The sequence below is a fragment of the Octopus sinensis genome, linkage group LG2 (genome assembly GCF_006345805.1).
Source record: "Octopus sinensis linkage group LG2, ASM634580v1, whole genome shotgun sequence".
NCBI classification, from domain to species: domain Eukaryota; kingdom Metazoa; phylum Mollusca; class Cephalopoda; order Octopoda; family Octopodidae; genus Octopus; species Octopus sinensis.
In genome coordinates, this window is record NC_042998.1 from 71,164,592 (window position 1) to 71,191,401 (window position 26,810).

Sequence of the window (26,810 nt, forward strand, 5' to 3'; positions counted from 1 at the left end):
TATTTCAATAACCGATACACATTAAGATCCTTCACCATATGCCATATGAAGACCCGCATGGTACGGCTCCTTTCTCGATCATATTCATGTGATTAAGTGATTAGCCTTTCTGGGTTAGCCGCACGAACAGAAAATTCTGGGAAAAGTAATATACAAAGAAATAATATTTTTCTTTTTTAAGTTTTAGCTCAGAGCTGCGGCCATGCTGATGCACCGCCGTTTTGTGCTACACTGTTATTACTAGGAGCCTCCTCTAATATATGGCACTTGATGAAGAATGGAAAATAATGAATAGAAATAGAAGAAATAAAGCATTCAGCTACAAATGACACAGAAAATAATGGAGATATTAGATAGGTTAAAAAAGGCAATAAAACTAAGACTGTGTTGATAGAAAATTGCAGTGATTATGCGTATATAAAGATATACGCACGCTCACATTCACACATACATGAACACATTAATATATACATACTCGTATACATAAATGCACTTGGCTGTGTGTTAAAAAGCTTGCTTCCCAACCACATGGTTCCGGATTCAGTCTCACTGCGTGGCACCTTGGGCAAGTGTCTTCTGCTATAGCCTCAGGCTGACCGAATCCTCGTGAGTGGATCTGGTAGACGGAAACTGAAAGAAGTCTATCGTATATATATATATATATATATATATATATATGTTTGTGTGTTTGTGTGTGTGTGTTTGTGCGTGTGTATGTGTTTCCGTGTCTGTGTATGTCCCCCAATCACTTGACATCCGATCTTGGTGCCTTTACGCCCCCGTAACATAGCGGTACGGCAAAAGTGGATGATAGGATAAGTATTAGATTTACAAATAAGTCCTGGCGTCGATTTGTTCGACTAAAGGCGATGCTCCAGCATGGTCGCAGTCAAATGACTGAAACGAGTAAATGAATAAAAGAATATACAAATACACACACAAAAGCACGTACGCACTAACTTATATACATATACGTATATATATCAAATTCTGAAGTGCCTGTGGTATTTATTCTTAAAGGTTTATTACGGGATACAGTTAAAGATTCTAATCCTCACTACTTTCGTATATTAATTAAATATATTAATCAAATTTAATAGATTCATGGGACATAAAATCTAAGACGTTGTCACTTGTATTGTACAAACTGATCGTGGGCAGTAAAATGGGTTTCCCACGGCCTGCACTATTTATAGCTTTTTAACATTCTTCAGCAAGCCATACCTCTTCATTTTACAGCCACTGCGAAATTAAATGCAGCGACATTATTGCTGCATTCATACACTAAATCTAGTGTGAATATGAGCCACATTTTTGGCTATTTTCTTACGTAAATTACTGACAAGACAGCAGTGAATAACTTTCATACTAGAATTCTATGAGTATACCAAATGATTTTACCCTCCAGTACGTTTGTAAATTAATTATTTAAATTGATTAAATTTACTAGATACGTGAGATAGTCATAAACGCCTGTCATCTTTATTATGGAATCTCACCTTGGACAGTAAAAAGGGTTTGAATCAGCAGTGAAGTCTCTGGTTTTTCATCAACAGTAGCATACCCTCCATTTACAGCCACTTCGAAATTGTATTTGAAGCTACTAGTTTTATGCTTATCACGAAATAAGCTAGACTTTCTTGAATAATAGATACTCTACTGTTATAATCCATATAACTATACCAATTATACCTGGTATTGTTATATGCATAGAAACAGTAGCGCCTGATGCCATTACGAAGTATCTTCAAATGCAGACGATGTGTGTGAAGGTTGGGGTCGTGCGCTGATGAAATATAATAACCTAGAAACAGCGTTGCACAGTCGGATCCCTACAGTTCTGTAAATCACAAATTAAACAATTAGGCACAAGGCCAAAACTTTGTTGGGAGGGATTAGTCGATTACATTAATTGCACTCCAGGACTGATTTATTTTATCGACCCTGAAAGGAAGAAATTGAAAGCCGACGTTTGCGCGATTTGAACTCAAAACTGAAGGCAACACCGCTAAGCATCTTGTCTGGTGCGGTTGCATATTCTCCCAGCTCATCGTCTTCAACAATAACAACAACAACAAAAACAACAGCAAAAACAATAACAACAACAACAACAACAACAATACCAATATGAAGTAACAGTGATGTGGTATGGACATGTACCAAGTAAAGTTATGCAGGAGGATGGAAAATTAACAATACTCTGGGACTATGATTGTTAGATGGATCGTGTAATTGAACACAGTCGGCGGGATATTGTCATATTGAATAAGAGAGACAAATACTGCCACATCATTGATGTAGCCGTACCAAATGACATGAATGTTGTGAGTAAAGAGGTTGAAAAAATCACCAAGTACTCGGAATTGAAAGTGGAAATGTCAAGACTGAATGGAAATGCGTGAGGGTAATGTAAAAGTGATACCTATAGTGATCGGAGCGCTGGGATCAATCCCATTGAAACTTTAAATATGCCGAATCGGGAGGGCTCGGGACCAAATTTAGATAAGGGGTTACTGGGCTAAAGAAATTCAGTAGTTAACATGTGGGGCTGAGGGAGCAACTTCAGGATTGCCTTACTGGAAGAATAATACCAGATAGGATGACTAGAGGGAGGGCAATACGCATTATGAAGGATAAGGGCAAGGGTAATATAGCTAGCAACTATAGACCAATCATCTGCATACCATTAGTGTATAAGTTGTTAACAGGACTGCTTTCAGAAAGCATTTACGAGCATCTTGACAACTAGAAATCACTGTCAGAAGAAGAGGAACGTTGCAGGAAGAAAGCTAGAGGAACGCATAATCTATATACAAACAAATCAGTTCTAAATGAAGTAAAAAGTAGAAAGAAAAATCTAACAATAACATGGATAGATTATAGGAAAGCCTATGACATGATCCCACACTAATGGATCTGTGAATGTTTGAGTATATTCAATATAGCAGACAACATACGAGAATTAATTAGCTTTAGCATGAAGAAATGGAACGTATACCTCTACTCAAGAGACGCACTCTTAGGGAAAGTTAATATCAAAAGAGGAATTTTTCCAGGGAAAGTCGTTGTCCTTTTTAATATTTGTCATGTGGTTGCTTCTCATCAGTTTAGTATAAAGGAAGGCAAAGTCAGGGTATCTATTCACAAATAGTAATGGAAAAATTAACCATTTGCTTTACATAGCTGATCTGAAGCTTTTTAGTAAGAATGAGAAAGAGATAGATTCCTTAGAACAAACTGTAAGACTCTTCAGCAAATATACTGGCATAGATAAATGTGCAATATTAGTCACGAGAATAGGAACGGTAGTCAACAGCGAAGGCATCCGGTTACCAGATGGCTAGACATTACAGTCATTGAAAGTAGGAGAGAGTTATAAGTATATAGGAGAATTAGGTTCTGAGAGAGTACTGACAACAGAAATGAAAACGAAAATCAAGAAGAGGTACATCAGAAGGATGAGGAAGCTAACGAAATCAAAGCTATATGATCCGAATCTAGTGAAGACTGCAAGTACTTGGGCAGTATCATAACTTAGATACTCAGCAGCGTTTGTAGACTGGACAAAAACTGAATTAGCAAAGTTAAATAGAAGAGCTAGAAAGGAATTCAATATGAATGGAGGACTCCATCTAGGAGTAGGAGTAGCAAGATTATACTTACCTAGAAAAGAAGATGGAAGAGGGTTGATATCAGTAGAAGACTGCGTAGACTTACCTACAGTAGATATAGACTCTTATGTAGGTAATAGTGAAGAAAGTTTAATAAGAGTTGCTAGAGTCACAGCAAGACATAGGAAACTAAAACACCAAACGAACTTAAAAAATCGGAAAAAAAGAACTGAAGTTATCTGACTGGCAGGAGAAAGCGTTACATGGTAGATTCCTAAAGATAGTTTCAGCAAATAGTAGTAGCGAGACATATTTATGGCTACAGAAGGGAAAGCTGAAGAGAGAGGCAAACAGTTCGTTAGCAGCTGCACAAGATCGATCGTTAAGGACTAATTCGATAAAAGCCAAAATAGACAAAAACCAAGTAGATTCTCAATGTAGATTATGCAAATCAGAAGGGGAAATCGTTACTCGTATAATAGGTGAATGTAGCAAGCTGGCACAGAAAGAATACAAGAAAAGACATGACAATCTAGGGTGAATAATCCACTGGGAGGGTTGTAGAAAGCTAGGATTTGAACATACTGATGAATGGTATAAACATGAACCTAGTAAATTACTAGAAAGTAAGAAATACACAATGTTGTGGGACTTCAACATTCAGATTGACAGAGTAATAGAATCTAGAAGGCCTGATTTTGTAGTAGTAGATATGAGAACAAAAAGTGCCAGATAATTGGTTTTACAGTACTAAATAATGAAAACATGAATATGAGAAGTCTAGAAAAATAGCAAGCTACCAGGATCTAGCTATTGAATTACAGAGACTATGGAAAGTGCGGGTAAAATGTATCCCGGTAGTTATAGGTGCATTGAGAACTATCCTTTATCTGAACAGATGGATAGAGGAAATAGGCATAAAACCCAGTTTAGTACATCTGCAAAAAAGAGTGTTATTATGGAGAGTTGAGATACTTAGGAGGGTGTAACCCAATAGGAAGGTTCTTGGCATCTAAGGCTGCTTGCTGTAGCCCAATGTTAGGATTCTTTTCTTTTCCAACGTTCTAATCTGTTTTGTGTATAATAATAATAATAATAATAATAATAATAATAATAATAATAATAATAATAATAATAATAATAATAATAATTATAATTGAAAAAGAGATTGAATTTATGAGAGGGAAATATCGATATTAAATGAAATAATATGTGGAAATGATGTAAGATCCAGAACAGGATGAAAGATGAAGAGAAAATTTGGATCCTCACCAAGAGAAGAACTGATATCAATAAAAGAAACGCTGAAACAAAAAGTCCAAGCAAAAGCCCAAAGAATACGAAGATTTGTGAAGAGAAACAAGTTTTACAAGCAAAATAAGCTGTTCACATCCAATGCCAAAAAATTCTACAGAGAAATAGGGAAGGAGAAAGTAACCGTTAAAGACCCCCCTCCCATGGAAGAAGTTCAAAACTTTTGGAAAAGGATTTGGAGTGACAAGAAGACGTACAACATAAATGCAGACTGGATTATACAAACTGAAGGATCCTACCAAAATTTACAACAACAAGCATGGGAAGACATCACAATAGCAGACCTAAGAAAGGCACTCACGAAGGCCCATAATTGGAAATCCCCCGGTAAAGATAGGGTGCCGAATTTCTGGCTCGCATTGCTCCCATGCGCACACGGTAAGCTAGTTCAGCTGCTCAATGGAATTATGAGAGACCCAAAGAAAACACCTGAATGGTTAGCAAGTGGCATTACTTACCTACTCCCAAAGAATAACGAAACCAACCTTCCAAAAAACTATCGGCCTATAACCTGTCTATCCACCACGTATAAAATCCTAACATCTATCCTGGCGGAGAAAACATATGCATTCATGGAGAAGAACGATATTTTCCCCATTGAACAAAAAGGGTGCCGCCGAGGCTCTTACAGATGCAAAGATCAACTGCTAATCAATCGCATGATCCTTGAGAACTGTCACAACAAGCGCAGAAATCTCAGCACCGCATGGATTGACTATAAAAAGGCCTTCGACAGTATACCGCATCCATGGATCTTGAGATCGCTGGACATCTTCAAAATTTCCCCTGTGATTTCAAACTTCCTGAAGCACAATATGTCGTTGTGGAATACGAATCTCCAATTATACCACTCTAATGGAGTACTTGCCTCAGAAAATATAAACATCAACTGTGGAATTTTTCAAGGTGACTCACTTTCACCTTTAATATTCTGCATAGCCCTAATACCCCTTACAAGTGAATTAAACAGAACAGGGTATGGGTATAAAATTGCCAATAAAAAAATAAGCCATCTATTTTATATGGATGACTTAAAACTTTATGGTAAAGACAATAATGAACTTGAAGGCCTATTGCGCACCGTGAAAGCATTCAGCGATGACATCGGGATGGAGTTTGGACTTGAGAAGTATGCCAAGGCCACTTTCCAGAAAGGGAAAGTGAAGACCACAAATTCAGTCGTGTTAGATGTTGACACAGTCATAAGAGAGCTCGAGCAAGAACAAACATACAAATATTTAGGGATAAATGAAGGCTCTGGTATTCAGCATGCAAGCATGAGAGAGAAGATCAGGAAGGAATGTTATAGGAGAGTTCGTGCAGTCCTGAAATCTGAACTAAATGCACGTAACAAGGTGTTAGCTATAAATTCCTTAGCAGTTCCAGTTGTTACTTATAGCTACAATGTGTTGAACTGGAATATGAGTGAAGTAAAGAATATAGATAGGAAAATACGCAAGCTACTGAGTTGTAATAGGATGCACCACCCAAAGGCAGACGTAGATCGTCTTTACCTTCCCAGAGCCCAAGGAGGTCGAGGCCTGATCCAATTTGAACTAGCTTACAAAACAACCACAATTGGACTGGCCAAATATCTCGAAATATCGAATGACTGGATGCTAAAGCTCGTGGAAAATCACGAGAGACGAAAGAAGCTTCATTCTATCATAAAGGAAAGCAATAAATTGCTATTGATTCTCGTGCAGGATACCCAAACTGAACAACCGAGGGAAGTACGGCAACTATTGTTGCAAAGAAGGTGAAAATGATGGCAATGAAAAAGCGCACGAGCAATTGGCTGATAGGTGGGAGGAGAAACCTCTGCACGGCAAATATGTGACCCGCAGCAAACAAGCTGATGTTGACCAGAAGCAAACCCATCAGTGGCTACGGAGCTCAGGGTTAAAAGAAGAGAGCGAAGGTTTCATCCTGGCTGCTCAAGATCAAAGCCTATTAACCCGGAACTACCAGGCCAATGTGATGAAAAATGGAGCAGACCCAAAATGCCGATTCTGCAACGACATGATTGAAACAGTGGACCACCTAATCTCTGGATGTAAAGTCTTAGCACCAGTGGAGTATAAATTAAGACATGACAGAGTTGGCCAATATCTCCACTGGCTAATAAGTCGGCATTACAATATCAAAACTGCCGACAAGTGGTATAATCACCACCCTGAGGATGTAACTGAAGGAGAAAATGTAACCATTCTGTGGGACTTTCCAGTACATACAGACCGAACCATCAAGGCCAATAAACCAGATATTGTTGTGAAAGACCAAAACAATAAAATTTGCTTATTGATCGACATGAGCATCCCCTGTGATCATAATATCTCAGCGAAAGAGTTTGACAAGCTCAGAAAATATAAAGACCTACTCATTGAAATTGAGAAAATGTGGCATCTCAAGGCGGTTACAATACCAGTGATCGTAGGAGCACTAGGAATGATCAAGAAGAGAACCGAAAATTATATGAGAATGATCCCTGGCTTACCATCCCCTGCAAGAAGTGCAAAAGATTGTCTTAACTGGTACATCACACGTATTGAGAAGAGCATTGTCGATGTGAGAACTGTTGCTGCTCATGTATTTTAATTTAACTTAATAAAAAAAAAAAATGAACGAACTATTGAGTTTGGTTTAATGGCCTACCAATGTATACTATGAGTTTCTTTGCCCTAGGAGTCGCGAAGACACTCGGCAAGAAATGGAAGCAAATTTGAAAGAAGAAAAAAAAAATAATAATAATGATAATAATAATAATAATAATAATAATAATAATAATAATAATAATAATAATAATAATAATAATAAACACTTTTAGTGAAGTGAATATTGGACACACAGAAATACACTGATCTGGATAGTTGGCTGAACACTTTTACAGTAAACTGACATTATTTCCAATACTGGAAATAGGGTCATCTCTCTATATATAAACGACAAAATGTGTGTGTGTGTGTGTATCCTTTATACAAATCCACAATTTTTCAGTTAGAGGGCTCGCACTTTCTATGGTCATTCAAAACCGTCCAAGGGTGGTCGTGCATATCTTAACATTTCCCCAGTCAAAATCAATAGAAGTGACATTTTTGTGAATTTTCTATCCAAAACCCAATCAAAATGCCCGAAACTTGATGCGACAATTGAATGCCAGATAGCTGTATGTCATCGGTCGGAGATTTAGACGCAGCTGCATATGCATGCACTAGCACTATGACCCGGCGACGCCAGGTCATAGAGCTAGTTGTATTATAAAATACTTACTTTTAAGAATTAATTCGTCCCTGTTTTCGCCAGGAGTTTCCCAGAATTAGCTTTGTAATTTCTCAAATGACTCCCAGAGTTTTTAAAGATTAAGATCACAGTTTTATCCGGCCATTCGCCGAATGTATATAGTGTCTAAACGAAACCAAGGCCTTACATTAACACCACCCCAAACGCTATTGTAATTATCTGGTTTTGAAATTGCATAAAATATCCGTATATGATAAACCGAAACCCTCTATCATTATCTACTGCTTTCAGTTTGTTGTCGAAACCAGCTTACACCCTAATAGGAAATGAGGATGGTATTATTCTTCAGTACAATAATTGTGATTCGATATGTCTCCTCAGAAATCACTGATCAATGCTAAACTATAACCCGTCTAAACATAATCGCACCAAGGAATACAGGACGGAAGATAAGCTAAATGTAGTATAATCATCAATATTGTCATCTGCATCACCGCTATTATCTACTTCGCATTGCCCTCCTTTCCGCCTACTTCTCCACCCTTCCTCCCCTCGGCATCATCAACGATGTCTTCATCATCATCATCATCATCATCATCATCATCGTCGTCGTCGTCCACGTCTCACCATAATCATCTTCCTAAATAAGAACAACGGGCACCATTAACAAGGAGCAATGTTTTAGGAAGGAAGTGTTGAGGTGAGACAAACAACGTCAAAAGATAATCGAAAACCCATACCACCCAGCCGCACACCACCAGTAAACAATAACTTCAGCAGGATAAATAACGTTATTTATGAGGATTGGCAGCTGTCGACAACAATATATTCGCTTTCAAGAAACGCACATTTTTTTTCTTTCTGTCTGTCTGCCTCTCTTTCTGCACTCACACACACACACACTCATCTCACACCTGTATGCATCTATGTTTCTACGTGTTTGTGTGTATATATATATTATATATATATATATACACCCCATTCACACACACGCACACACATATACACATACGAATGTGAGTTCGTATATGTGTATAAATATGCATTCACACAATACATATATATACTTACATAAGCATAATTCATTAATCTTTTATGTCGGTTTTATGAAACATGTAGAAGGCCATGCTGGAGCATTGCCTTTAAATATACATTTATGTATGTATACACACACACACACACACACGCACACACACACATGTCTATATATATAAGGAAATGTATATGTGGTCGTGTGCAAGTGTCTGTATGCATATATATATGAGTAAGTATTTTGGTGCCTGTTTCAGTGAGTATATCTACGTTCAGCCTCTGATGAAACCATTTAGAATTAGTTGACAGGTGCTTCTGACAGGTTATAAAAGTATAACTAGTTGTGAGGAAATATGAGCATATGTTATGGCCGCTTATCTCTGCTGGCGGCAATTTGTTTTGTTGTGTTTTATCACTTATTATAGCAAAATGTCTACTTGGCAATCTTTCATGAATGCCTGTAAAAAGCTAACAGTATGCTATATTTTTGGTAAAATACATTTGGGCTTTGCAGAAATCATAGCTGAAAATTAAATTTCGCATAGTTTTCAAGTGGAGTCATCATTTTCAAAATTGTTTTTATTAGAGTAACTATGTTCCTCATTGTTGAAGTTGCAAACTTTGTTCAGTAAATATACAGTCTACATTTGATTTAGTTTACTTATTTGTTGTTCAAGTAAATAATGATGTTAAATAATGAGACGACGTGTCTGTTGGTTGGTATCTTCAAACGCACCATACACTACTTCTATGAATAAGAATATTACAGCAGGCGTTCATAGTTATTTTAACTGTTTATTAACAAACTCTCTATATTGTCTTTAATTAATCAAATATCTGGTAGTAAAATAACTAGAGAATGGTCCGCTAATGACGTTTAATAATGCCGAAACAAGTAATTATAAGTTCACCATTTACTCCCCTATCGGGATCATAATAAATTATATAAATAATAAGAATTACTGCTGTAATTTTAATTAACATGTCGTGATTCACTAAGTTTGTCTCAAATTGCTTTGCCTTTCAGCGGGCGGAGCACGGCATTCTCCCATCAGTCATTCTGTTAACTTTCAGCAATCCAGTCAACGCTGCCAATTAGCAGATAATCCAGGATGGAATATTTATACAGCGAGGAGCTGGAGAAATGTTGTAAAATTTATAATTCATTACAGTGTGAAAAAAACCTTTATTTGAATTTTATTGGTGCCCCAGCATATTATTAAGGCTGTTCTCGTAAAATAGATCGAAAGAATACAAGTATACTACTGCATCATTCTCTAATACACCATAAGTAAAAAACTGAGATGTAATTTCGTTCATAATGTTAACCATAAGATTTTCGTCATGTACAGAAGTGATATTATTCTAATTCGACGTTTTCTATTATTTTGTGATTTTTTAAATGTGGGATATAAGGGGTTTTCATTGTTATGTGTCTTCTATAACGTAATGACAAGTCTTAACGAAATCCCATGTGCAAGACAGTCTTCCCTGCATCAGTAGCCATCATTAATTTATCGAAGACCATTGTAGAATATAATTTGTTCCATATTCCCTCTAAGATGAATAAGTGTGCTTAATGCAGGATAAATTGGGAGCTTTGTTATTGAGAGAATCCTGACCCCACAGAATCATTAACCAAAAAATCTTTCATATTATATCTCACAATGTTTTTTTCTCCTCTAGGCACAAGACCCGAAATTTGGGGGGTGGGAGCCAGTGGATTAAATCGACTCCAGTACGAAAGGATGAAAGGCAAAGTCGAGTTCGGCTGAATTTGAACTCAGAACGTAAAGACAGACGAAATACCGCTAAGGAAAGAGAAAAAAATTAAAATAATATGACATAATAGCTAATATCGTACCATATAGACCATGCCTGATTCCGGCTAAAGAGTACTGAGAAACAGCAATCATAGATCTATGAAACTCTATTTTTGTATGAAACATTTAATGTATTATCTTCGTTTGTTATTTCTAAACTTTGCTTCTTACTTCAAGTGTATCCACAAAAGAAACAAAAATATTGTTTCTATATCATCATGATTAAAAGCAAAAGGAGACTGAAATAAATTATTCTACATTACAGCTCTCGAGTTTACTCAGTTTTCTTTAATTTAATTCTCTGACAACTTACATCTGCAAATACACATACAAAAATACACGCACAAATAATTACAGAACATTAGAACATCTGGCATAAAGACGTTACCACTGTACGAATGACAAGTCATCAGCTTATGAAACATATTACTATGAAATCATATGATACCTCAGATGTATTTTATATGTAGTGTCTACCACATAGAATACTGTGTGTATACGGAGAGAGAGAGAGAGAGAGAGAGAGAGAGATAGAAAGAGAGAGAGAGAGAGAGAGAGAGACAAAGAAAGAGAGAGAAAAAGCGAGAGTTAAGTAAATAAATATATATATATATATATATACACACACACACACACACACACACACACACACACACACATATATATATATGACATGTATGTATACTTTAAATTTTACAAGTGGGTTGGTAGTGATTTAGAAATTTCGACTTGTTTGCTGTCATCAGTCTGAGGTTTATTTTGGTTCTTTCTGGCTTTACATAGGTCTCAGCGAGTTTTTTTTTGGGGTGGGTGGGGTGGTAATGCGAATGAAAATTATGTGAGGATAGAGTAACAGGTAGTGGTTGCACAATAAATGTAAAATAAAGAACGATATGAGGAAACTATGTGTTTGCTTCTTACGGGAGAAAAAGTTGACCCTTGGTCTCTGGTTGAAACTAAAATAAAACATATTGAAATTTGTAAACGGCAGGTAATCCCGTCAGTGATATTCATAAAGTGGAATTGATGTTAGGATTATTAAATAAACAGAAAACAACATTGTGATATGTAGCATGCTGATTGCATATTTAGAGAATATATATATAGAGTGAATGTGTGCGGGTTATTGGTTAGGGTATTCTCTCCTCAATTATAAGGTCGCAAATTCAAGTCCCGACGACGCGTTTTCTCCTTGACGTTGCACCAACTGACGAAAATGACTAGTGCCTGAATTTCAAAGGGTTAGCTTCGTCTCACTCTGTGTCACATTGAATCTACCTGAGCACTATGTTAACTGCACACGGGTTTGTGGAGTGCTCAGTCACATGTTAATTTCACGAGCAGGCTGTTCTGTTGACTGGATCAACTGGAACCCGCGCCGTCGTAACCGACAGAGTGCCATATATAATGAATTCTTTTAGGAATACAAAATGTCAGACATACGTAGAACTTGCATGCGATAAATTTTTAAGAAATACAAAGACTTACAATGTAGGTGACTAAATATATCACACGTAATGTATATGTTGAAAATAATATATCCTGCATTACATATGTGAGGACAAGACATCTGGCTCAATTGTTAGGGACCTCTCCTCCCGATCAAGTATCGAAGGCTTGATTCCCGTTGCTGAAGGGGCATTGAGCGTTCGGGAAACTCATTTTACTTTGTGTTACTCTAGTTAACTCAGTTCAACTAGAGTGAACCCATTAACGGACTGCCGTCCAGTTTAGTCGTACTGCAAGTGTTAACGTTACGGTCAATAATACGCTGCAGGAACCTTCGATAGATTCCGGCTTATATAAGTCGTAAAAACTTTTTTGTTTAAATATGTAAAATGTAAGTAAATATATCAATGGCGGTGTTCCAACATGGCCACAGTCATTGCACTGAAACATATAAGAGGATAAGAGAATATCCCACTTCACATATGTCAATCTTTCATTAACATGTAAAGCTTCCATCCAGTGCCTTTTGGTATGTATATCTATCTATCTATCTATCTATCTATCTATCTATCTATCTATCTATCTATCTATCTATCTATCTATCTATCTATCTATCTATCTATCTATATTATTTTAACATTTGAAGTTAATCATATTGTACTTGAAGGTCGATGTCATTATTAATAATATAATGTGGTCGTTTCAATCGACTGTAATGCTTTTGCGGCCCTGCATCGAGAAAGAATCTGACCTCCATTGGAGTTGAACACCGAAATGAGACAAAAATAGCTGAAGAAACAACGAGATTGCTGATCTTAACAGCGTAAATATTCTGATACCTGACTCAAGCTTGAATCGAAAAATCCATGGTAGCCTCCCATGGTAAGAGTTAATGTCATATGTATTTTACATAGTCATGATTTCAATGTTTGCTGAATACAAATATCAGCAGTAACAACGAATTTATAATCGTCGTCGTCGTCGCCGCTTTCCGCGTCGTCGTCGTCCTCGACAATGCAGTCATCATCATCAACATCGCCTCCACCACCACCACCACCACCACCACCACCACCACCACCACCACCACCACCACCACCACCATCGACATCATCATCAACATCGTCAATACCAAAAGGAGTTGAAGAAAGAAACATTTTTCACAAAGGTAATCGGATATCTAGCAATTTGAAGGGTATCTTACGTCTTTCACATGAATCGCATTAAAGTTGAAAGAAAAATAACAAAATGACTTAAAGATAGTTAGATATAGACGGGAAAAAATATAAGGAAAAAGAAAAAGTATGAGAAAGAAAAAAGAAGTAGAGAAAGAATAAGACAAAGCCAAATATCATTAGCAGTAGTTTGAAATCTGCTCAGTAACAGGAAATTTACTATTCTCAGATTACAGTGTTTTTGTTAAACTGATTTATGATGAATTGATGAAGTAAGGAAAAATGTTATATAAAACATGTAGTGGAAGAAATCCCATCTTATGCCTGAAGACTAAACATATCTAAGTAATGGTATAGCTAAAAAAAAAAGGCAAAAAAAAAATCAATCCCACCGAAATATATGGCCTCGACAATAGTAAACGGCTAATGGTAAAAATAACAGGAGAAAATCAGCTTATTTAAATCTGATTTAACCAATGCAAGGCTGATTAGACGATAAAACCCGGTGATGATGATGATGACGATGATGATGATGATAATGGTGGTGGTGCTCATGATAGTGATGATGGAGTTAAACATATTCTCGCTGTTGTTCATGCTTTTACTGTTACTACTGAGATGATGATGATGATGATGATTGTGGTAATGAGGATGATGATGATTGTGGTGGTGGTAGTATTTGTGGTAATGTTGATGGTGGTGATGATTGCAATGCATATTTCTGATTGAGAATGAACAACACAGAGAAATACAGTTGTGCGTGTACAAACGATATGCATCAATATTATTGGATATTATGTGATGAATATATAACAGATCTACTAGGAGGTGTATTAGCACGTCTGCACGTTGTTCATCAAAAGGTTTTATCATAATACTGTATGTGAAAATAGGAGATTATGAAAAGTATTATGTCGCATAGAATTGAAGTTGCTCAAAATCTCTATAGAAATGCAGTAGGCATATCAAACGTCAATTTTAATGCAGCAAATTGCAGTTTCATAAGTTATTTTACATGGTAATTTTGATGTGTATTGACTTAATACATTGAAGGTGAATGTTGCTGTTGTGGCTCTATTTGATGATATTTTACGCAAATTTAGCTTTGACTGAGAAAACTTATCATGAACGGCTGTTCAACTATGATAAATCATTTGTTCTCACCTGCACTTAAAATACTTAAAAATACATATATCGACATGTCCTTCCATCGTGATTTTCAAGAGATGTGTTCACTCCGTTGGTTATTCTAGTTGCAATATGAAATAAATAAAATAAATACGCCTTTTTTAAAGTCTAGCCAGGCTCATGGGCCGGGTTTCCCGGTTTCTATGGCGTATGTGTTCCCCAGTCCATCCCAGCGTTACTCATTTTTGCCAGTTGAGTGGACTGGAGCACACGTGAAATGAAGTGTTTTGCTCAAGAACACAACGCGTCACCCGGTCCAGGAATCGAAACCACAATCTTACGATCATGGTGCTGACATCCTAACCACTAAGCCACGCGCATCCACGGTTGCAATATAGCAGGCCTCTTTTTCTTTATAAGGGTGAAAGTCGTTGTTTGCTGTGGAATACTGCCTGCCTTTCAATTTTAAATCACTTCAGCGAAAAGCTTTACAATTCTGTAAAACAAGCTCTACGAAAAGTGAGACCACGTATACCAAGAGATCGAACTCGTTTCACGAGAAGTTTCGATGATTCCAAACCCTGCAAATTAGGTTTGCTGTGAATTTTGGGTAAACTCAGGAATAAATTCTCCTCAATTTTATTTTGGCAAAGAAATAGCGATCTTTTTCAGCTTCAATGGATTTAACATTTAGGTATAACCATCATCATTAATCTTTTGTGGCATCACATTTGACTGGACTAAAGAAAAGTAGTTCCTGGCAGAAAGAAATTGAAGATGCAATCTAGTTTGAAAATGAAATTCAAAATGCCCCCATCATCAATTTGTCAACATAAAATTAGTGGTTATATAATTGAGTAACTTCTTTATCTCCTAATAGAGAAATATTAAACACTACTATAATTACCCACTTATTAGAAATGATAGAATCAATGTAGGAATTCATATGCGACATACCCGCATAGTTCAACTATTATAAATATATCTGTCCTGTTTATCCTGCATGTAGCATAGCTTTCAATTTGATATAAGATTTGGCGTATGTGATGAGAAAGTTATTCTCCAAGCATACCAGTGTCAAAACGTCTATTGTAAATATCATCTTCACTTACTTGGAGTGCATAGTAATTGAAATATTGCAATACAGCAAATGTCAAATCTAATCGCCAGAATAGAACTGACGCAACATCACGTACTTACCGACAACTGTCTTAAAAACGCTCTTGTGTACAAAGCAAAAATAACAATTGGAGAGAGATTTGAGAAGAGAAGCAAGATTATTTAATTAAATCCAGATATACGCAGCACACTCGTTTATACTGACTTTTAGATCGAATCAATGCTACCTCTCTATACACGAGAAGGATTATAGAATGAACTTTCTTTTAAATTTGGGGGCTTTTGGAGCCATAATGCCATAGTTCAGTGGACTGTAGAAAAGAAATATATGCGTTGCAAGAGAGTAAAAGCGCTTTATTCGACGCTTCATTGTCTTATATAGAATTCATTTTTGTGTGTGTGTGGTGGTATATGAATCAACTACAAGTCAATAAGTTCAGCTGCAGACAGGGAAAGTACGCCCATAAACAGATCATGTCCCGTAGGTAGCCTGAAACATTATGCTTTCATCCCTGTATATGAATAAATTGCATTTATGGAAACCGTCAACCTTTCCATTCCATAAAAGACGAATGGCAACTTCGGTAACCTCACCTCACCATTCGGTAAATGACGGCCATTAAACATATTTTTACACACACGCCTCACCCATAAACAGCCATCTCCACTGCCAGTCAGTATATCTAATTACCTGTCAACAACCTTTTAACATTGGGGCATTAGCAGATCTTTTTACATCGTCAGATATTATCCGGTGTACTCTCTGTTGGCTCTCTACGTGTTGACGGCGATAATTGCAAAGGCATCGACACCAAGCTGCATCGACCTTGCCACTTGCTTGGATATCATCGTGTCATGGAGAGAGGAATTTTGCATGTATGGGTCATAGACTGGATTTCATAAAGTTCTTAAACTACGCTTTCGCTTTGAAGAGAAGCATCTTAATTGCGGCTGTTGAAACAACAGAGGCCATAATGATTCCGTAGGTGCATAAAACCAAGCGTACTATATACATATATAAAAATATACACCCATATATATATATATTAATAGTTATCGCCAAGCTAATATGGCAGTCCAGAAATATAGGACGAATGCTGCCGTTGATTAGCTCCAAGAGGCCATCGCATCTAGCTAGCTATGTGACACACAAATCTATGACCATTATAACATTCGAACAGAGGAGGTCAGACGCTTTCCCTTGCTAGTCAGGCATCTGCAGACTACTTTCAGGGTATTTGCCTCTTATCAATGCAGAGCAGCCGAACCCATCTGGCGTCGCTACCGACCGTCTGTTCGAAGGAACGTTTACCTAAATTCAGTGGAATACATCCACTGGTTTTCAAAAATAATGATATAAATATTTCTAAGTCTCTCTAACGGAGACTACGGCAGCATTACTGGATTTTAATAGTCAGTAGCGACGCCTGCTGGGTTCGGTTTTTCTGCATTGATAAGGGGCAAATACTCTGAAACTAGTCTGCAGATGCCTGACCAACAATTTGAATGAAATTGGTTGTGTAGTTCTAAAGTTTTAGGGAAACACACAGATAGACACACATTCTCAGTTTTATATATATAAATATAGATGATAAAACCGATCCTTACGTCCCTAGAAAACCCCGAATTATGCTTAAGGGCCATAAATCTAACTTTCTAATTGACTCCTCTATTTGTCACTCTAAATCAGATATAGGGATTATTAATAAGAAAAAATCATTGATGGGGTATTACCCGCCCTTAAGTCTAAAATTAAATTGGCCTTCTGGTCAGATACCGAAGAGATAGTTTGATGATTTAAGCTTCTAGAAATTAGCAACAACAATGAATTTTTGCAATTAAACATACAGAATTATTAGGCCACTATTAACCCGATCGTCCTCAATAAAGACCTGATTTATAGTATGAAAAATTCAAATTTGTCCTTGCGCAAAATGGATATAATACTAGCGGCGGAAACCAATTTAGTAGATTTGTATGGTAGATAATGGAGTAGGTCTGTTCTTCATATGATCGTAATTCTTTCTGCAATAATACAATTCTTGTAATATGAAATAATCTCTAAATCTAATAATCTTCAATCAGAAACAGAGATTAAACCAAGTTGAAATTGTACAATGTATTGAAATAGCCTAATCTTTTGTCATCGTATTTGTGAAGCAAAAGCACTTGGTTCAGCTCCATGTTAACCAATGCCATTTCTGTGTTTTTGTCAAAATATAGGCTTAAAATGATACATTTTTAATTTGTGGTTGGTAGAGATTTAATTGATTAATAGCTCCAAAGTTTATTTAAAAAGTACGTGGTAGTAAAATGTTTATGGTAGAAAAATGGTAGTAAAGCGGTGAGTGGTAGGGTTTCTATGAGGTAAAACATTTTGTTACAAATAACAGCCATTGTTTTCCAAACAATTCTTTTCCATGGAGACACCTTAAGTAATGCAATCTAGAGTGCGTTAAAAACCTAACAAAAAGCCATATTGTCCCGACTGGAAAGCTTTACGCCTTAGAAGAATTGTTTAAAGTCGGGCATAATTTAGGATAAACACCAACAAATACATTAGGTAGTAACTGATCGTTCTATCATTTCAAAACGCCTGTAGCAGACCTTGGAACTGAACTCACAACATATGAATCGATGTAACCAATCTCACACGTCATACAATTTCTACTTTGGCTTCATTCATGATGCACATATTGCAAAAATATCTAAATGAAAAACAACAATATACATCGGAAGATTTTCAAAGAAGAAACGGGTAAAGAAAGTTGAAAGAACTCGAAGCTTCTGTCATTTCTTCCGACAGAGATCAGAGGGCAACAAGGAGGTTTCTAGGACTGAACATTTGCTTTGTGTTAACTTTCTGTTGATACACTGACATTACTGAATAGAACACAAAGCATTAAACTTTCAAATAAACACACACACACACACACACACATGTACGCAAACAAACAAACGCACGTGCGCACACCTACACACAAACACACACAAACACACACGCACAAATACGCATACGCACGCACATACAACAAATCTTGAATATCTTATTTTATCACAAGTCATAGTGATTCTGCATATGTGTGTAAACGTCTTGTGTATATATGTCTTATACATACATATAATATATGTGTGTATGATATATGAATATATATATAGATATATGTGATGTATATATATATGATGTATATATATATATATATATAATGGTCGTGTATATATATATATATATATTATATATATATATATATATGGTCGTGTATACATATATATATATATATATATATATATATATAATATAATATATGTATACATATGTGTGTGTGTATGGGGAAAAAGCCACATCTTCGTGTGTTTAAAGTTTATCTGTTAAGACACGATACAATGTCAGCGGTGTCATTCTTGTACAAACGTTACACAACCTACATTCAACGGTCATATAACCTAGGTCAACGTTCCTCTCTTACTATTTTATGGCTTCGAGAATCGAATGACCTTTTTCCTTTCATGTCTGTTTAGGTTAAACAAAATGGAACTACCTGACGCAAATAACAACAATACATTGTTCTCTGTAGTACAGCGTTGTGTGCATATGTAAGTGTATGATGGTGATTTGAGCATGCGCGAGCACGTGTTTGTATGTTAAAAATTCTATGAGCGTGTGAGTATGTGTTTGGGTGTGGGTGAGTATGCGAAGGTGTAAGTGCGTGTGTGTGTGTGTGTGTGTGAATGTATGTGCAGAATAGTGTATACTTGTGTGAGTGCGTGAGTGTGTATCTGAGTGTGTGTGCGCACTCGCGTCATATATGCCTATTGATGACGGAAATGTGTGTTAGCGAAATACGTTTATATACATATATCGAAACACCCACATATCATACATTTTCATAAGTAATATAAATATGTAATTATTTAATTAATTAAACGTTAAATGTATTACCAAATCACAGTGAACCTACTGCATGAATCTCGTTCATAAGTGGCGAGACAACATCAATTGTGTGGTGATATCTCACAAATACTATTAACAACGAATAGGTCTAAGGGGCTTGGATCCTTTAAAATATGAATTCAACTTCTCCATCTACCTTTTACACCTTTTGTATACCTGATGTACTATCCTCTGCCGGCCCCAAATTTTTCGAGATGATACTTCGTAATAACGTAAAATTACGCTCAGTCCATTCCAAATTAATATTGAAGTTATAGTTAAAATGATAAATGACCACCAGTAAATAGTTATAACCATATCAATGCTGGTGTGTAGCTCAGTGTGTTTGACATAAAGTGTGGCTAATCATTCTCAATGCAGAAGTTTTATACAGCAACGCAAAAATGCCTTGTGCACCAATGCGAAAATTCAAATTGATAGATACATGTAAGATATTTTCTAATATTAATGCACAACATATTTCCTAGCGGTGGACGAAAGGCTTTCTCACTCGAATAATTTTTGAAAGGAAGCCGTCTTATATGTAACCTGACCTTAATAGTTCTATGTAATTCTCTGTTGGATTTTTCTATAAAGGTAATTAAGATGGCTGAAGACATTCATTTCTAATACAACTCCGTCTCAACTATATTGAAAATATACCTCTCAGAGTAACCACCCTCTAAACAATGAGCTACCAACCTTCAAAGACTTCTTTAACTACTTCGATATCTGATCTCGATGCATTGTCATTTATCTTAATACTATGACACTTAATACAAGACTTATAGAGGTCAATAAGTCCTTGTAACCTTCAAATATTTCATCTCCTCTCTCAACTTTAGATAATATAAAAAACAGATTTTGCTTCATCATAAACTATAGTTTTAATCAAATTAATTCGTTTTGATCATTTCTCCCAGCCAAAATGGCAATAACATCTCTTTAGGCATTAGATTATGGCGAAAATAACTGAATTGTGTCACACGTACTTTTGCATCTTTTGCATCTTCTTACATTGTTTTTACTATGCATTAATCATAATATTTTTATAGCCGACGGAGACAATTTATAGCCCTACAAACTCTAATCAGTCTGTCAGTACCTTTCATTTATTGAATAGCTATCATTTTATCCTTTGACGTTACAGCTTAGCGTGATTCTTCACTTGGAACTTGGATTCATTAATTTCCTTTTAACTGTTATGACGGCTCTAAAAAAATATTATACAGTAACCTCGCTTTTAATGAATAAAATACCAGCGCTGCTTAGTATTAATATTAGATTTAAAAATAATCCTTGAAGTATTTAAATATCTTTTTCTGGTTAGCAAATGAATAATTACAATATAAAAAGCAACATTTCAAAATAAAGGAAATTTACAGACACTTCATGAAGAATATATTCATGTCCACTTTCATCGGCAAATGTATGGAATATTTCGGCTAGTTTTTAAAGCTTCACCGTCATTCGGTGGAATAAATTGCGGCAAAGTATCTATCTATCTATCTATCTATCTATCTATCTATCTATCTATCTATCTATCTATCTATCTATCTATCTATCTATCTATCTATCTATCTATCTATCTATCTATCTATCTATCTATCTATCTATCTATCCTGTCGATGTATACACTCAGGGACGCAACAGGAAGACTAATGTTATCAACTTGTCCTACCACCCAGTTACAGTGTTTAAATCGTTAAATACCCTCCAAATAGATTACCCGGTCTTGCAGTGGCATTCTCCAGAGGAAGAGGCACACTACCAAATGCAGACTGTTTGCAGAAGCAGCGGTGTAAGCCTTGTGCCAGTTGTGCTTCACTCACAATCAAGATTTGGTGAAACAGAATTCGCGGGAACTGTACGTACTTCTTGATTTTGAAACCTCCCTGCATAAATTTATGCATACATATACATACGTACATATATGCACACACACACATATACATACATGCATACATACATACATATATATATATATTATATATATATATATATATAATATATATATATATATATATAATATATATATATATTTACATTATTAAGGTAGATTCTCAGGTGAAAGTCACACACAGCATTCTGTATTATACTATTATACTGGCGTTGGTAAAAGATTTCAGAGTGTCAAGTAGTCGTTTATGAACAAATACGAGGTTCCTTCGATGTCCCCACGACAGTATAGTTGTCCAGTACAGTGGTGATTGATAACCAAACGTAGAGGAAGCGTCTGTTAGGTGACTTCATCCGCAGAAGGGCTAATTTCTAAGAAAGTAAACACATTAGATTTCAACTGCACTATTTATTATTGCTGCTGGGAGTTGGGGAAGGGGGGGTCAACCGTCGTGAAATCAATCGGTCATAAGTCGACGACGACCTGTATGTGCACATATGTTTATATACATACACACACAAACACACACACACACACACACAACACACACACACACATATATATATATATTTATATATACATATGTATATAGTGATCAGTGGATGCGAAACCTCTGCAGCCTTGTGGACACCTCATCACATTCTATATAAAGACAAATTTAATCCATCATCTCGCGGAGGTGGAGAAATGCTATGGTCAATTGGTCAAACGTTATGAAATTAAAAAAAACCCCGTTAGCAAGGACGGGTTGTTTCACCTGGACTATCGATTAATTGGGAGTCTAGGTCCATTTCGTAAGGTATCCTACTAGCCTAATCAGTAAACGGAGATACCCAATTTTGTAGAAGGTAGCGCTTGAAAAGAACACACCGTGTACATATTTCTGTGTACATATCATGCAGTTTTCAAGAATTTTGGCTCGCTCAGCGACGTAGATTTTTCAGCGTTTGTTTTCATTAGTATATGGGCCTGGTTGTTCTAAAATCTTGTACCTGATATCTGAGGCGTCACACATGGTTACTCAGGGATATAAGGAAACGTCTTTCTGGGACCCTGAAGGACGACAAGTTGTTGGAGAAGCGTCACTTGAAAGGTGTGCTGGTCGATCCGATGTATCTACTGGGTATGTTCTCATTCCTGGTGTATCTCTGTTTGGCTCTGGACCTGGGGATTTTCTTGGTGCTATTGGTGTTGCTGGGGCTCCTATCATTATGGCGCAATGGTCTGGAAGTGCTGGTATATCTGTTATTACCGCGGTTGTTGTCGGTGTGGTGGCCCTGCCTGGCAGTAGGATTAACGCTGTTTCTGCCGGCAGTGGTATGAGTGCCGCTGCTTGTTACTTCCTCTTTGTCACTGAAAATGATCTGGTCATCCTCTCTAGCCGTAGTGTTGGATCTGGTGTCACTGGTTACCTCCTCAGTGTCCTTGGCACCGTACTGGTTGTCCTTTCTGACTGTGGTGTTGGTACTGGGTTCGTTGGTGTCAGAGCTGGTGTTTCTGTCACTGTCGCTGCCTCCGGTGCCATCATCGTTGTTGATCCTGTAGGTTCCAGTTCTAGAAGTGCCACGACATCCACGGAGGCCTTCTTAGGTGATTGTACATGGGTGAAAAGTCCGCTGCTTTCAAATTCATCTCCATGATTAGAATAAACCATGTGACAGATACTATGCAGCCAGCAGCAATGCCAGTCTCCAATCGCTGCCAATCTGTTGTAAAATTTCTAGCTGTAGACCTCATTTCTCCGAAAAGTGGAAGTGGCTCCCATCTGTAATTCGTGTGGCACTGCTTTAGCTCGATTAAGCCATACCACGTTCAGACTTGTCTTGTTCTGCTTGGTATTCTGGATCGCTTTCTGAATCGAAAAACAATGGTCAACGCATTCAGGGATTCCAGGGATTCCGGCTATTTGAACATAGTCATCAACATATCCATTATTATGTACATATATTACTTTTCTTGAAAGAATTCCCATAAAGATCTTGCCTTCCAAATTCAATAAGGATGTTGGCCTAAACTGTTTTATAGTCTGCATTGGCCTCCTTCGGCCGGTATATGCCTTCTGCCTTACACCAATCCTCTACTAGAATCTCTTCGCTTCACAACTGTCGGAGCGGAACGATTGCAATATCTATATACTTTATACGAGACGCCATCACATCCTGGGGCACCCTTTGCTCTAGCTTTTCTCATAAAATCATTCACCTTTTTCTCTCTGATGTCTCCAATTTGAAATTCAATATGAAGCTCTAAGAGATGCTTTAGCTCAAATAATAAGTGGCAGTGGCTGGTTATGGTTTGGATCGCTGAAGGTTCCTTTGATATGAGCATCCAATTCTTTTGTGCACGATAAACTGCCGCTCTTCGGTTTAGTGAACTGGTTGTTAGTAACCCTGTTAGGAACTGTTCACGAGACCTTTTTGTTTCTTTACTTCGCTCATATCGGCTGATATGCCGTTGCCCATAACGGCGTTTCCTTTTTAAATCTTCGTACAGTTGCCCGAGGCCAGGTTTTTCGTCATGCCCCACACGTTTCCATTGCTTTCTTTGGCTGTTCTTTTCCCTCCTCAACTGTTTCATTTTCCTGATCCTTATGTTTGTTCCACACTTACATTTCGTTAATCGGGTCCCATATTTCATTCCAAATAATTTCTTTCCTGTATAGTATATTGAGTCTTTCCTGTATAGTATATTGAGCTTGTTAACTTTCCCAGTTTCTCCTCAGTATATCCCGTCATTTTCTAAAGAGCTTGACATACCTTGTTCTCAATCTATTCCTATCTTCCTTTCTCATTAGCAGCAGGCCAAAGAAAACCTCGTGGGAGTACTGTTTGATGTACCAGTCTCACAACCTTTAGTTTTATGTCGAAAATAGGTTTTTGCTGTAGCATTTATCGAATAGCTGAGGTTTGAGTCCGGAGATGATTTGCCACGTGTTTTACAATCAGATGATCAACACTGTCCCGTCCTCTTCATACAAGTCTTTCCTTGATGTATCTTCAAGCTTCTCTCGGTTGCAAAGGTCCTATAGCACCTAGTGACGAAAGGTGGTGTTACGGAATTTCCGAATGTGGAAGAAGTTAAAATGCATCACTTTGCAAGAGTTTGCAACAGTACGTCGAATAAATGAAAACGCTCCTGGACTGATGCATTGCTTCGAATGGAGAATTCTTTGAAGGCAAACATGTAAAACTACATGAATAAAGTAATATTGCGAAATTCTGGTTTCCTTCTTGTACCCCTCTATACATGTATGTGTATACATACATACATACATACATAAATATATATATATATATATATATATATATATTATATATATATATATAATATATATATATATATATAATATATATATATATTATATATATATACATATATATATATATATATTCATTTATATATAAATGATACTTTGGTTGGGCCCCAGATTGTTGGGAATGTTTGTGGTATATTGCTTCCGATCATTCAGAGATTACGAAATATGCAAATGAAAATTGTTACAGAGTAGTGTTATAAGGAAGATGATTATTTGAATATCAGAAAATTTTGCTGAAACTGATTAATAGGATTCTAGGGGGAATGAATCTTAAATGTTACTTGATATAATGTAAAGCAACTGGAGAAGGGTTATATCCTACGTATGTATATATACAGAGAGAGAGAAGAGAGAGAGAGAGAGAGAGAGAGGGTAGAGGGGGAACATATAGTTGCATACATACAGAATCACATACACGTCCACTGGCGCACATAGATAGATACTGCTATACATACACTCTCACACACAAGCTCACACTGACACACACACACACACACACAATATATATATATAATCAAACTCATATAAAGAACAATTTATAGTTGGCAATGATGCTGAAGACCTGACATAAAATAAGCAATAAATCTAAATCATCAGCCGAAAATGGCGTCGTAAATGGATGTAATATGGGACAAAATTATCCATATAATTCTGAATATTGCTTGATTTGAAGCTAGATAGTTGCAAATTAAGGTATTTTAAAGATCCTATCAATTCGATACCTGTGATACGATTTACAAAGCAGGCTCGAGCGAAAACTAGCCGTGTGTATGTTGTGTAACGTGACCCAGTTCGTTTAAACACAAGAGGATTTTCTGTCTTTTTTTTTCTAGAACGAAATATACTGGGTAGTATTGGGCATATTCTTTTTTTTATAGTGGGAATGTGATCAGAAAGAATATGATAATGAAAAAATGAGGCTTAAGTATGTTCAAAGTTAATCCATATATGTATAGTTATAGTACGTTTAAGAAAGAATTTTCATCAGGAATGTTTATTAATTAAACTAAGGACTTTTTACTGAACGGAGTATATAATTTGTTTTACGCCTAATATGTGTCTGGATTAAGTAATCATGAAATGATCAAAAACTAAACATCCCGTATAAATGTAGCTCTTAATCTCCGTTTACAGTAAGGATCTCACAGAGAGTAAGTCAAGGGATGGCAATTTTCTTATGACACATAATCTACAGCTGTAATTCCCAAATATGCCAGCTAAATGACCCTGGAACGTTTTGTGAAGAATTTACGCGAAACAAACATTTACTTTCAAAAGACTATGAAAAGGTGGTTTCAAAGACAAGATATAGAAAAGCGTTAAAATAGGGATCATGGACTTAGTCTAAATAGCTAGCAATATAATCTAATATAGTTTTATTAATAATTAGCACACACACACACACGCATATGCACACAAATCTATATATAACAACACACCTATAGAAATGGCAAAATAAATATGAAAAATATGTGAAATAAAATTCTTTGAACTTAAAATCTTCGAACAGCAGCAGCGTTCGATACAGGTTCGAACTTCGGTCTGCATATACCCAGCAGTAGGAAAGAAATCCTATTGTCTTTCAGTTACTGAAATATAGTGCCCATAGATTGCTGGAGTTCTGAATCGTACAGTATCTCAAGGGGCATTACACTTTCAAAAGTTGCTTTAGTCATCCATGAAAGATTACATGTCAGGAGGACAGCATGGTGGAATATATATATATATATATATATATTATATAAAAGGGCTTAGTAAAATAATATTACTTTGCC

At 36.5% G+C, this 26,810-nt stretch overlaps 1 protein-coding gene across 1 annotated transcript in view; it reads right to left on the reverse strand.

Moving 5' to 3' along the window:
• Positions 1-23,515: 23,515 nt before the first annotated feature.
• The window catches only part of LOC115224887, a 41,837-nt gene continuing 38,542 nt past the window's right edge, over positions 23,516-26,810 (reverse strand). Inside the window, exon 2 of the mRNA XM_036500735.1 lies at positions 23,516-23,571. Within this exon, the coding sequence (XP_036356628.1) occupies positions 23,516-23,571 (56 nt within the window). The remainder of the gene's footprint in view (positions 23,572-26,810) is intronic.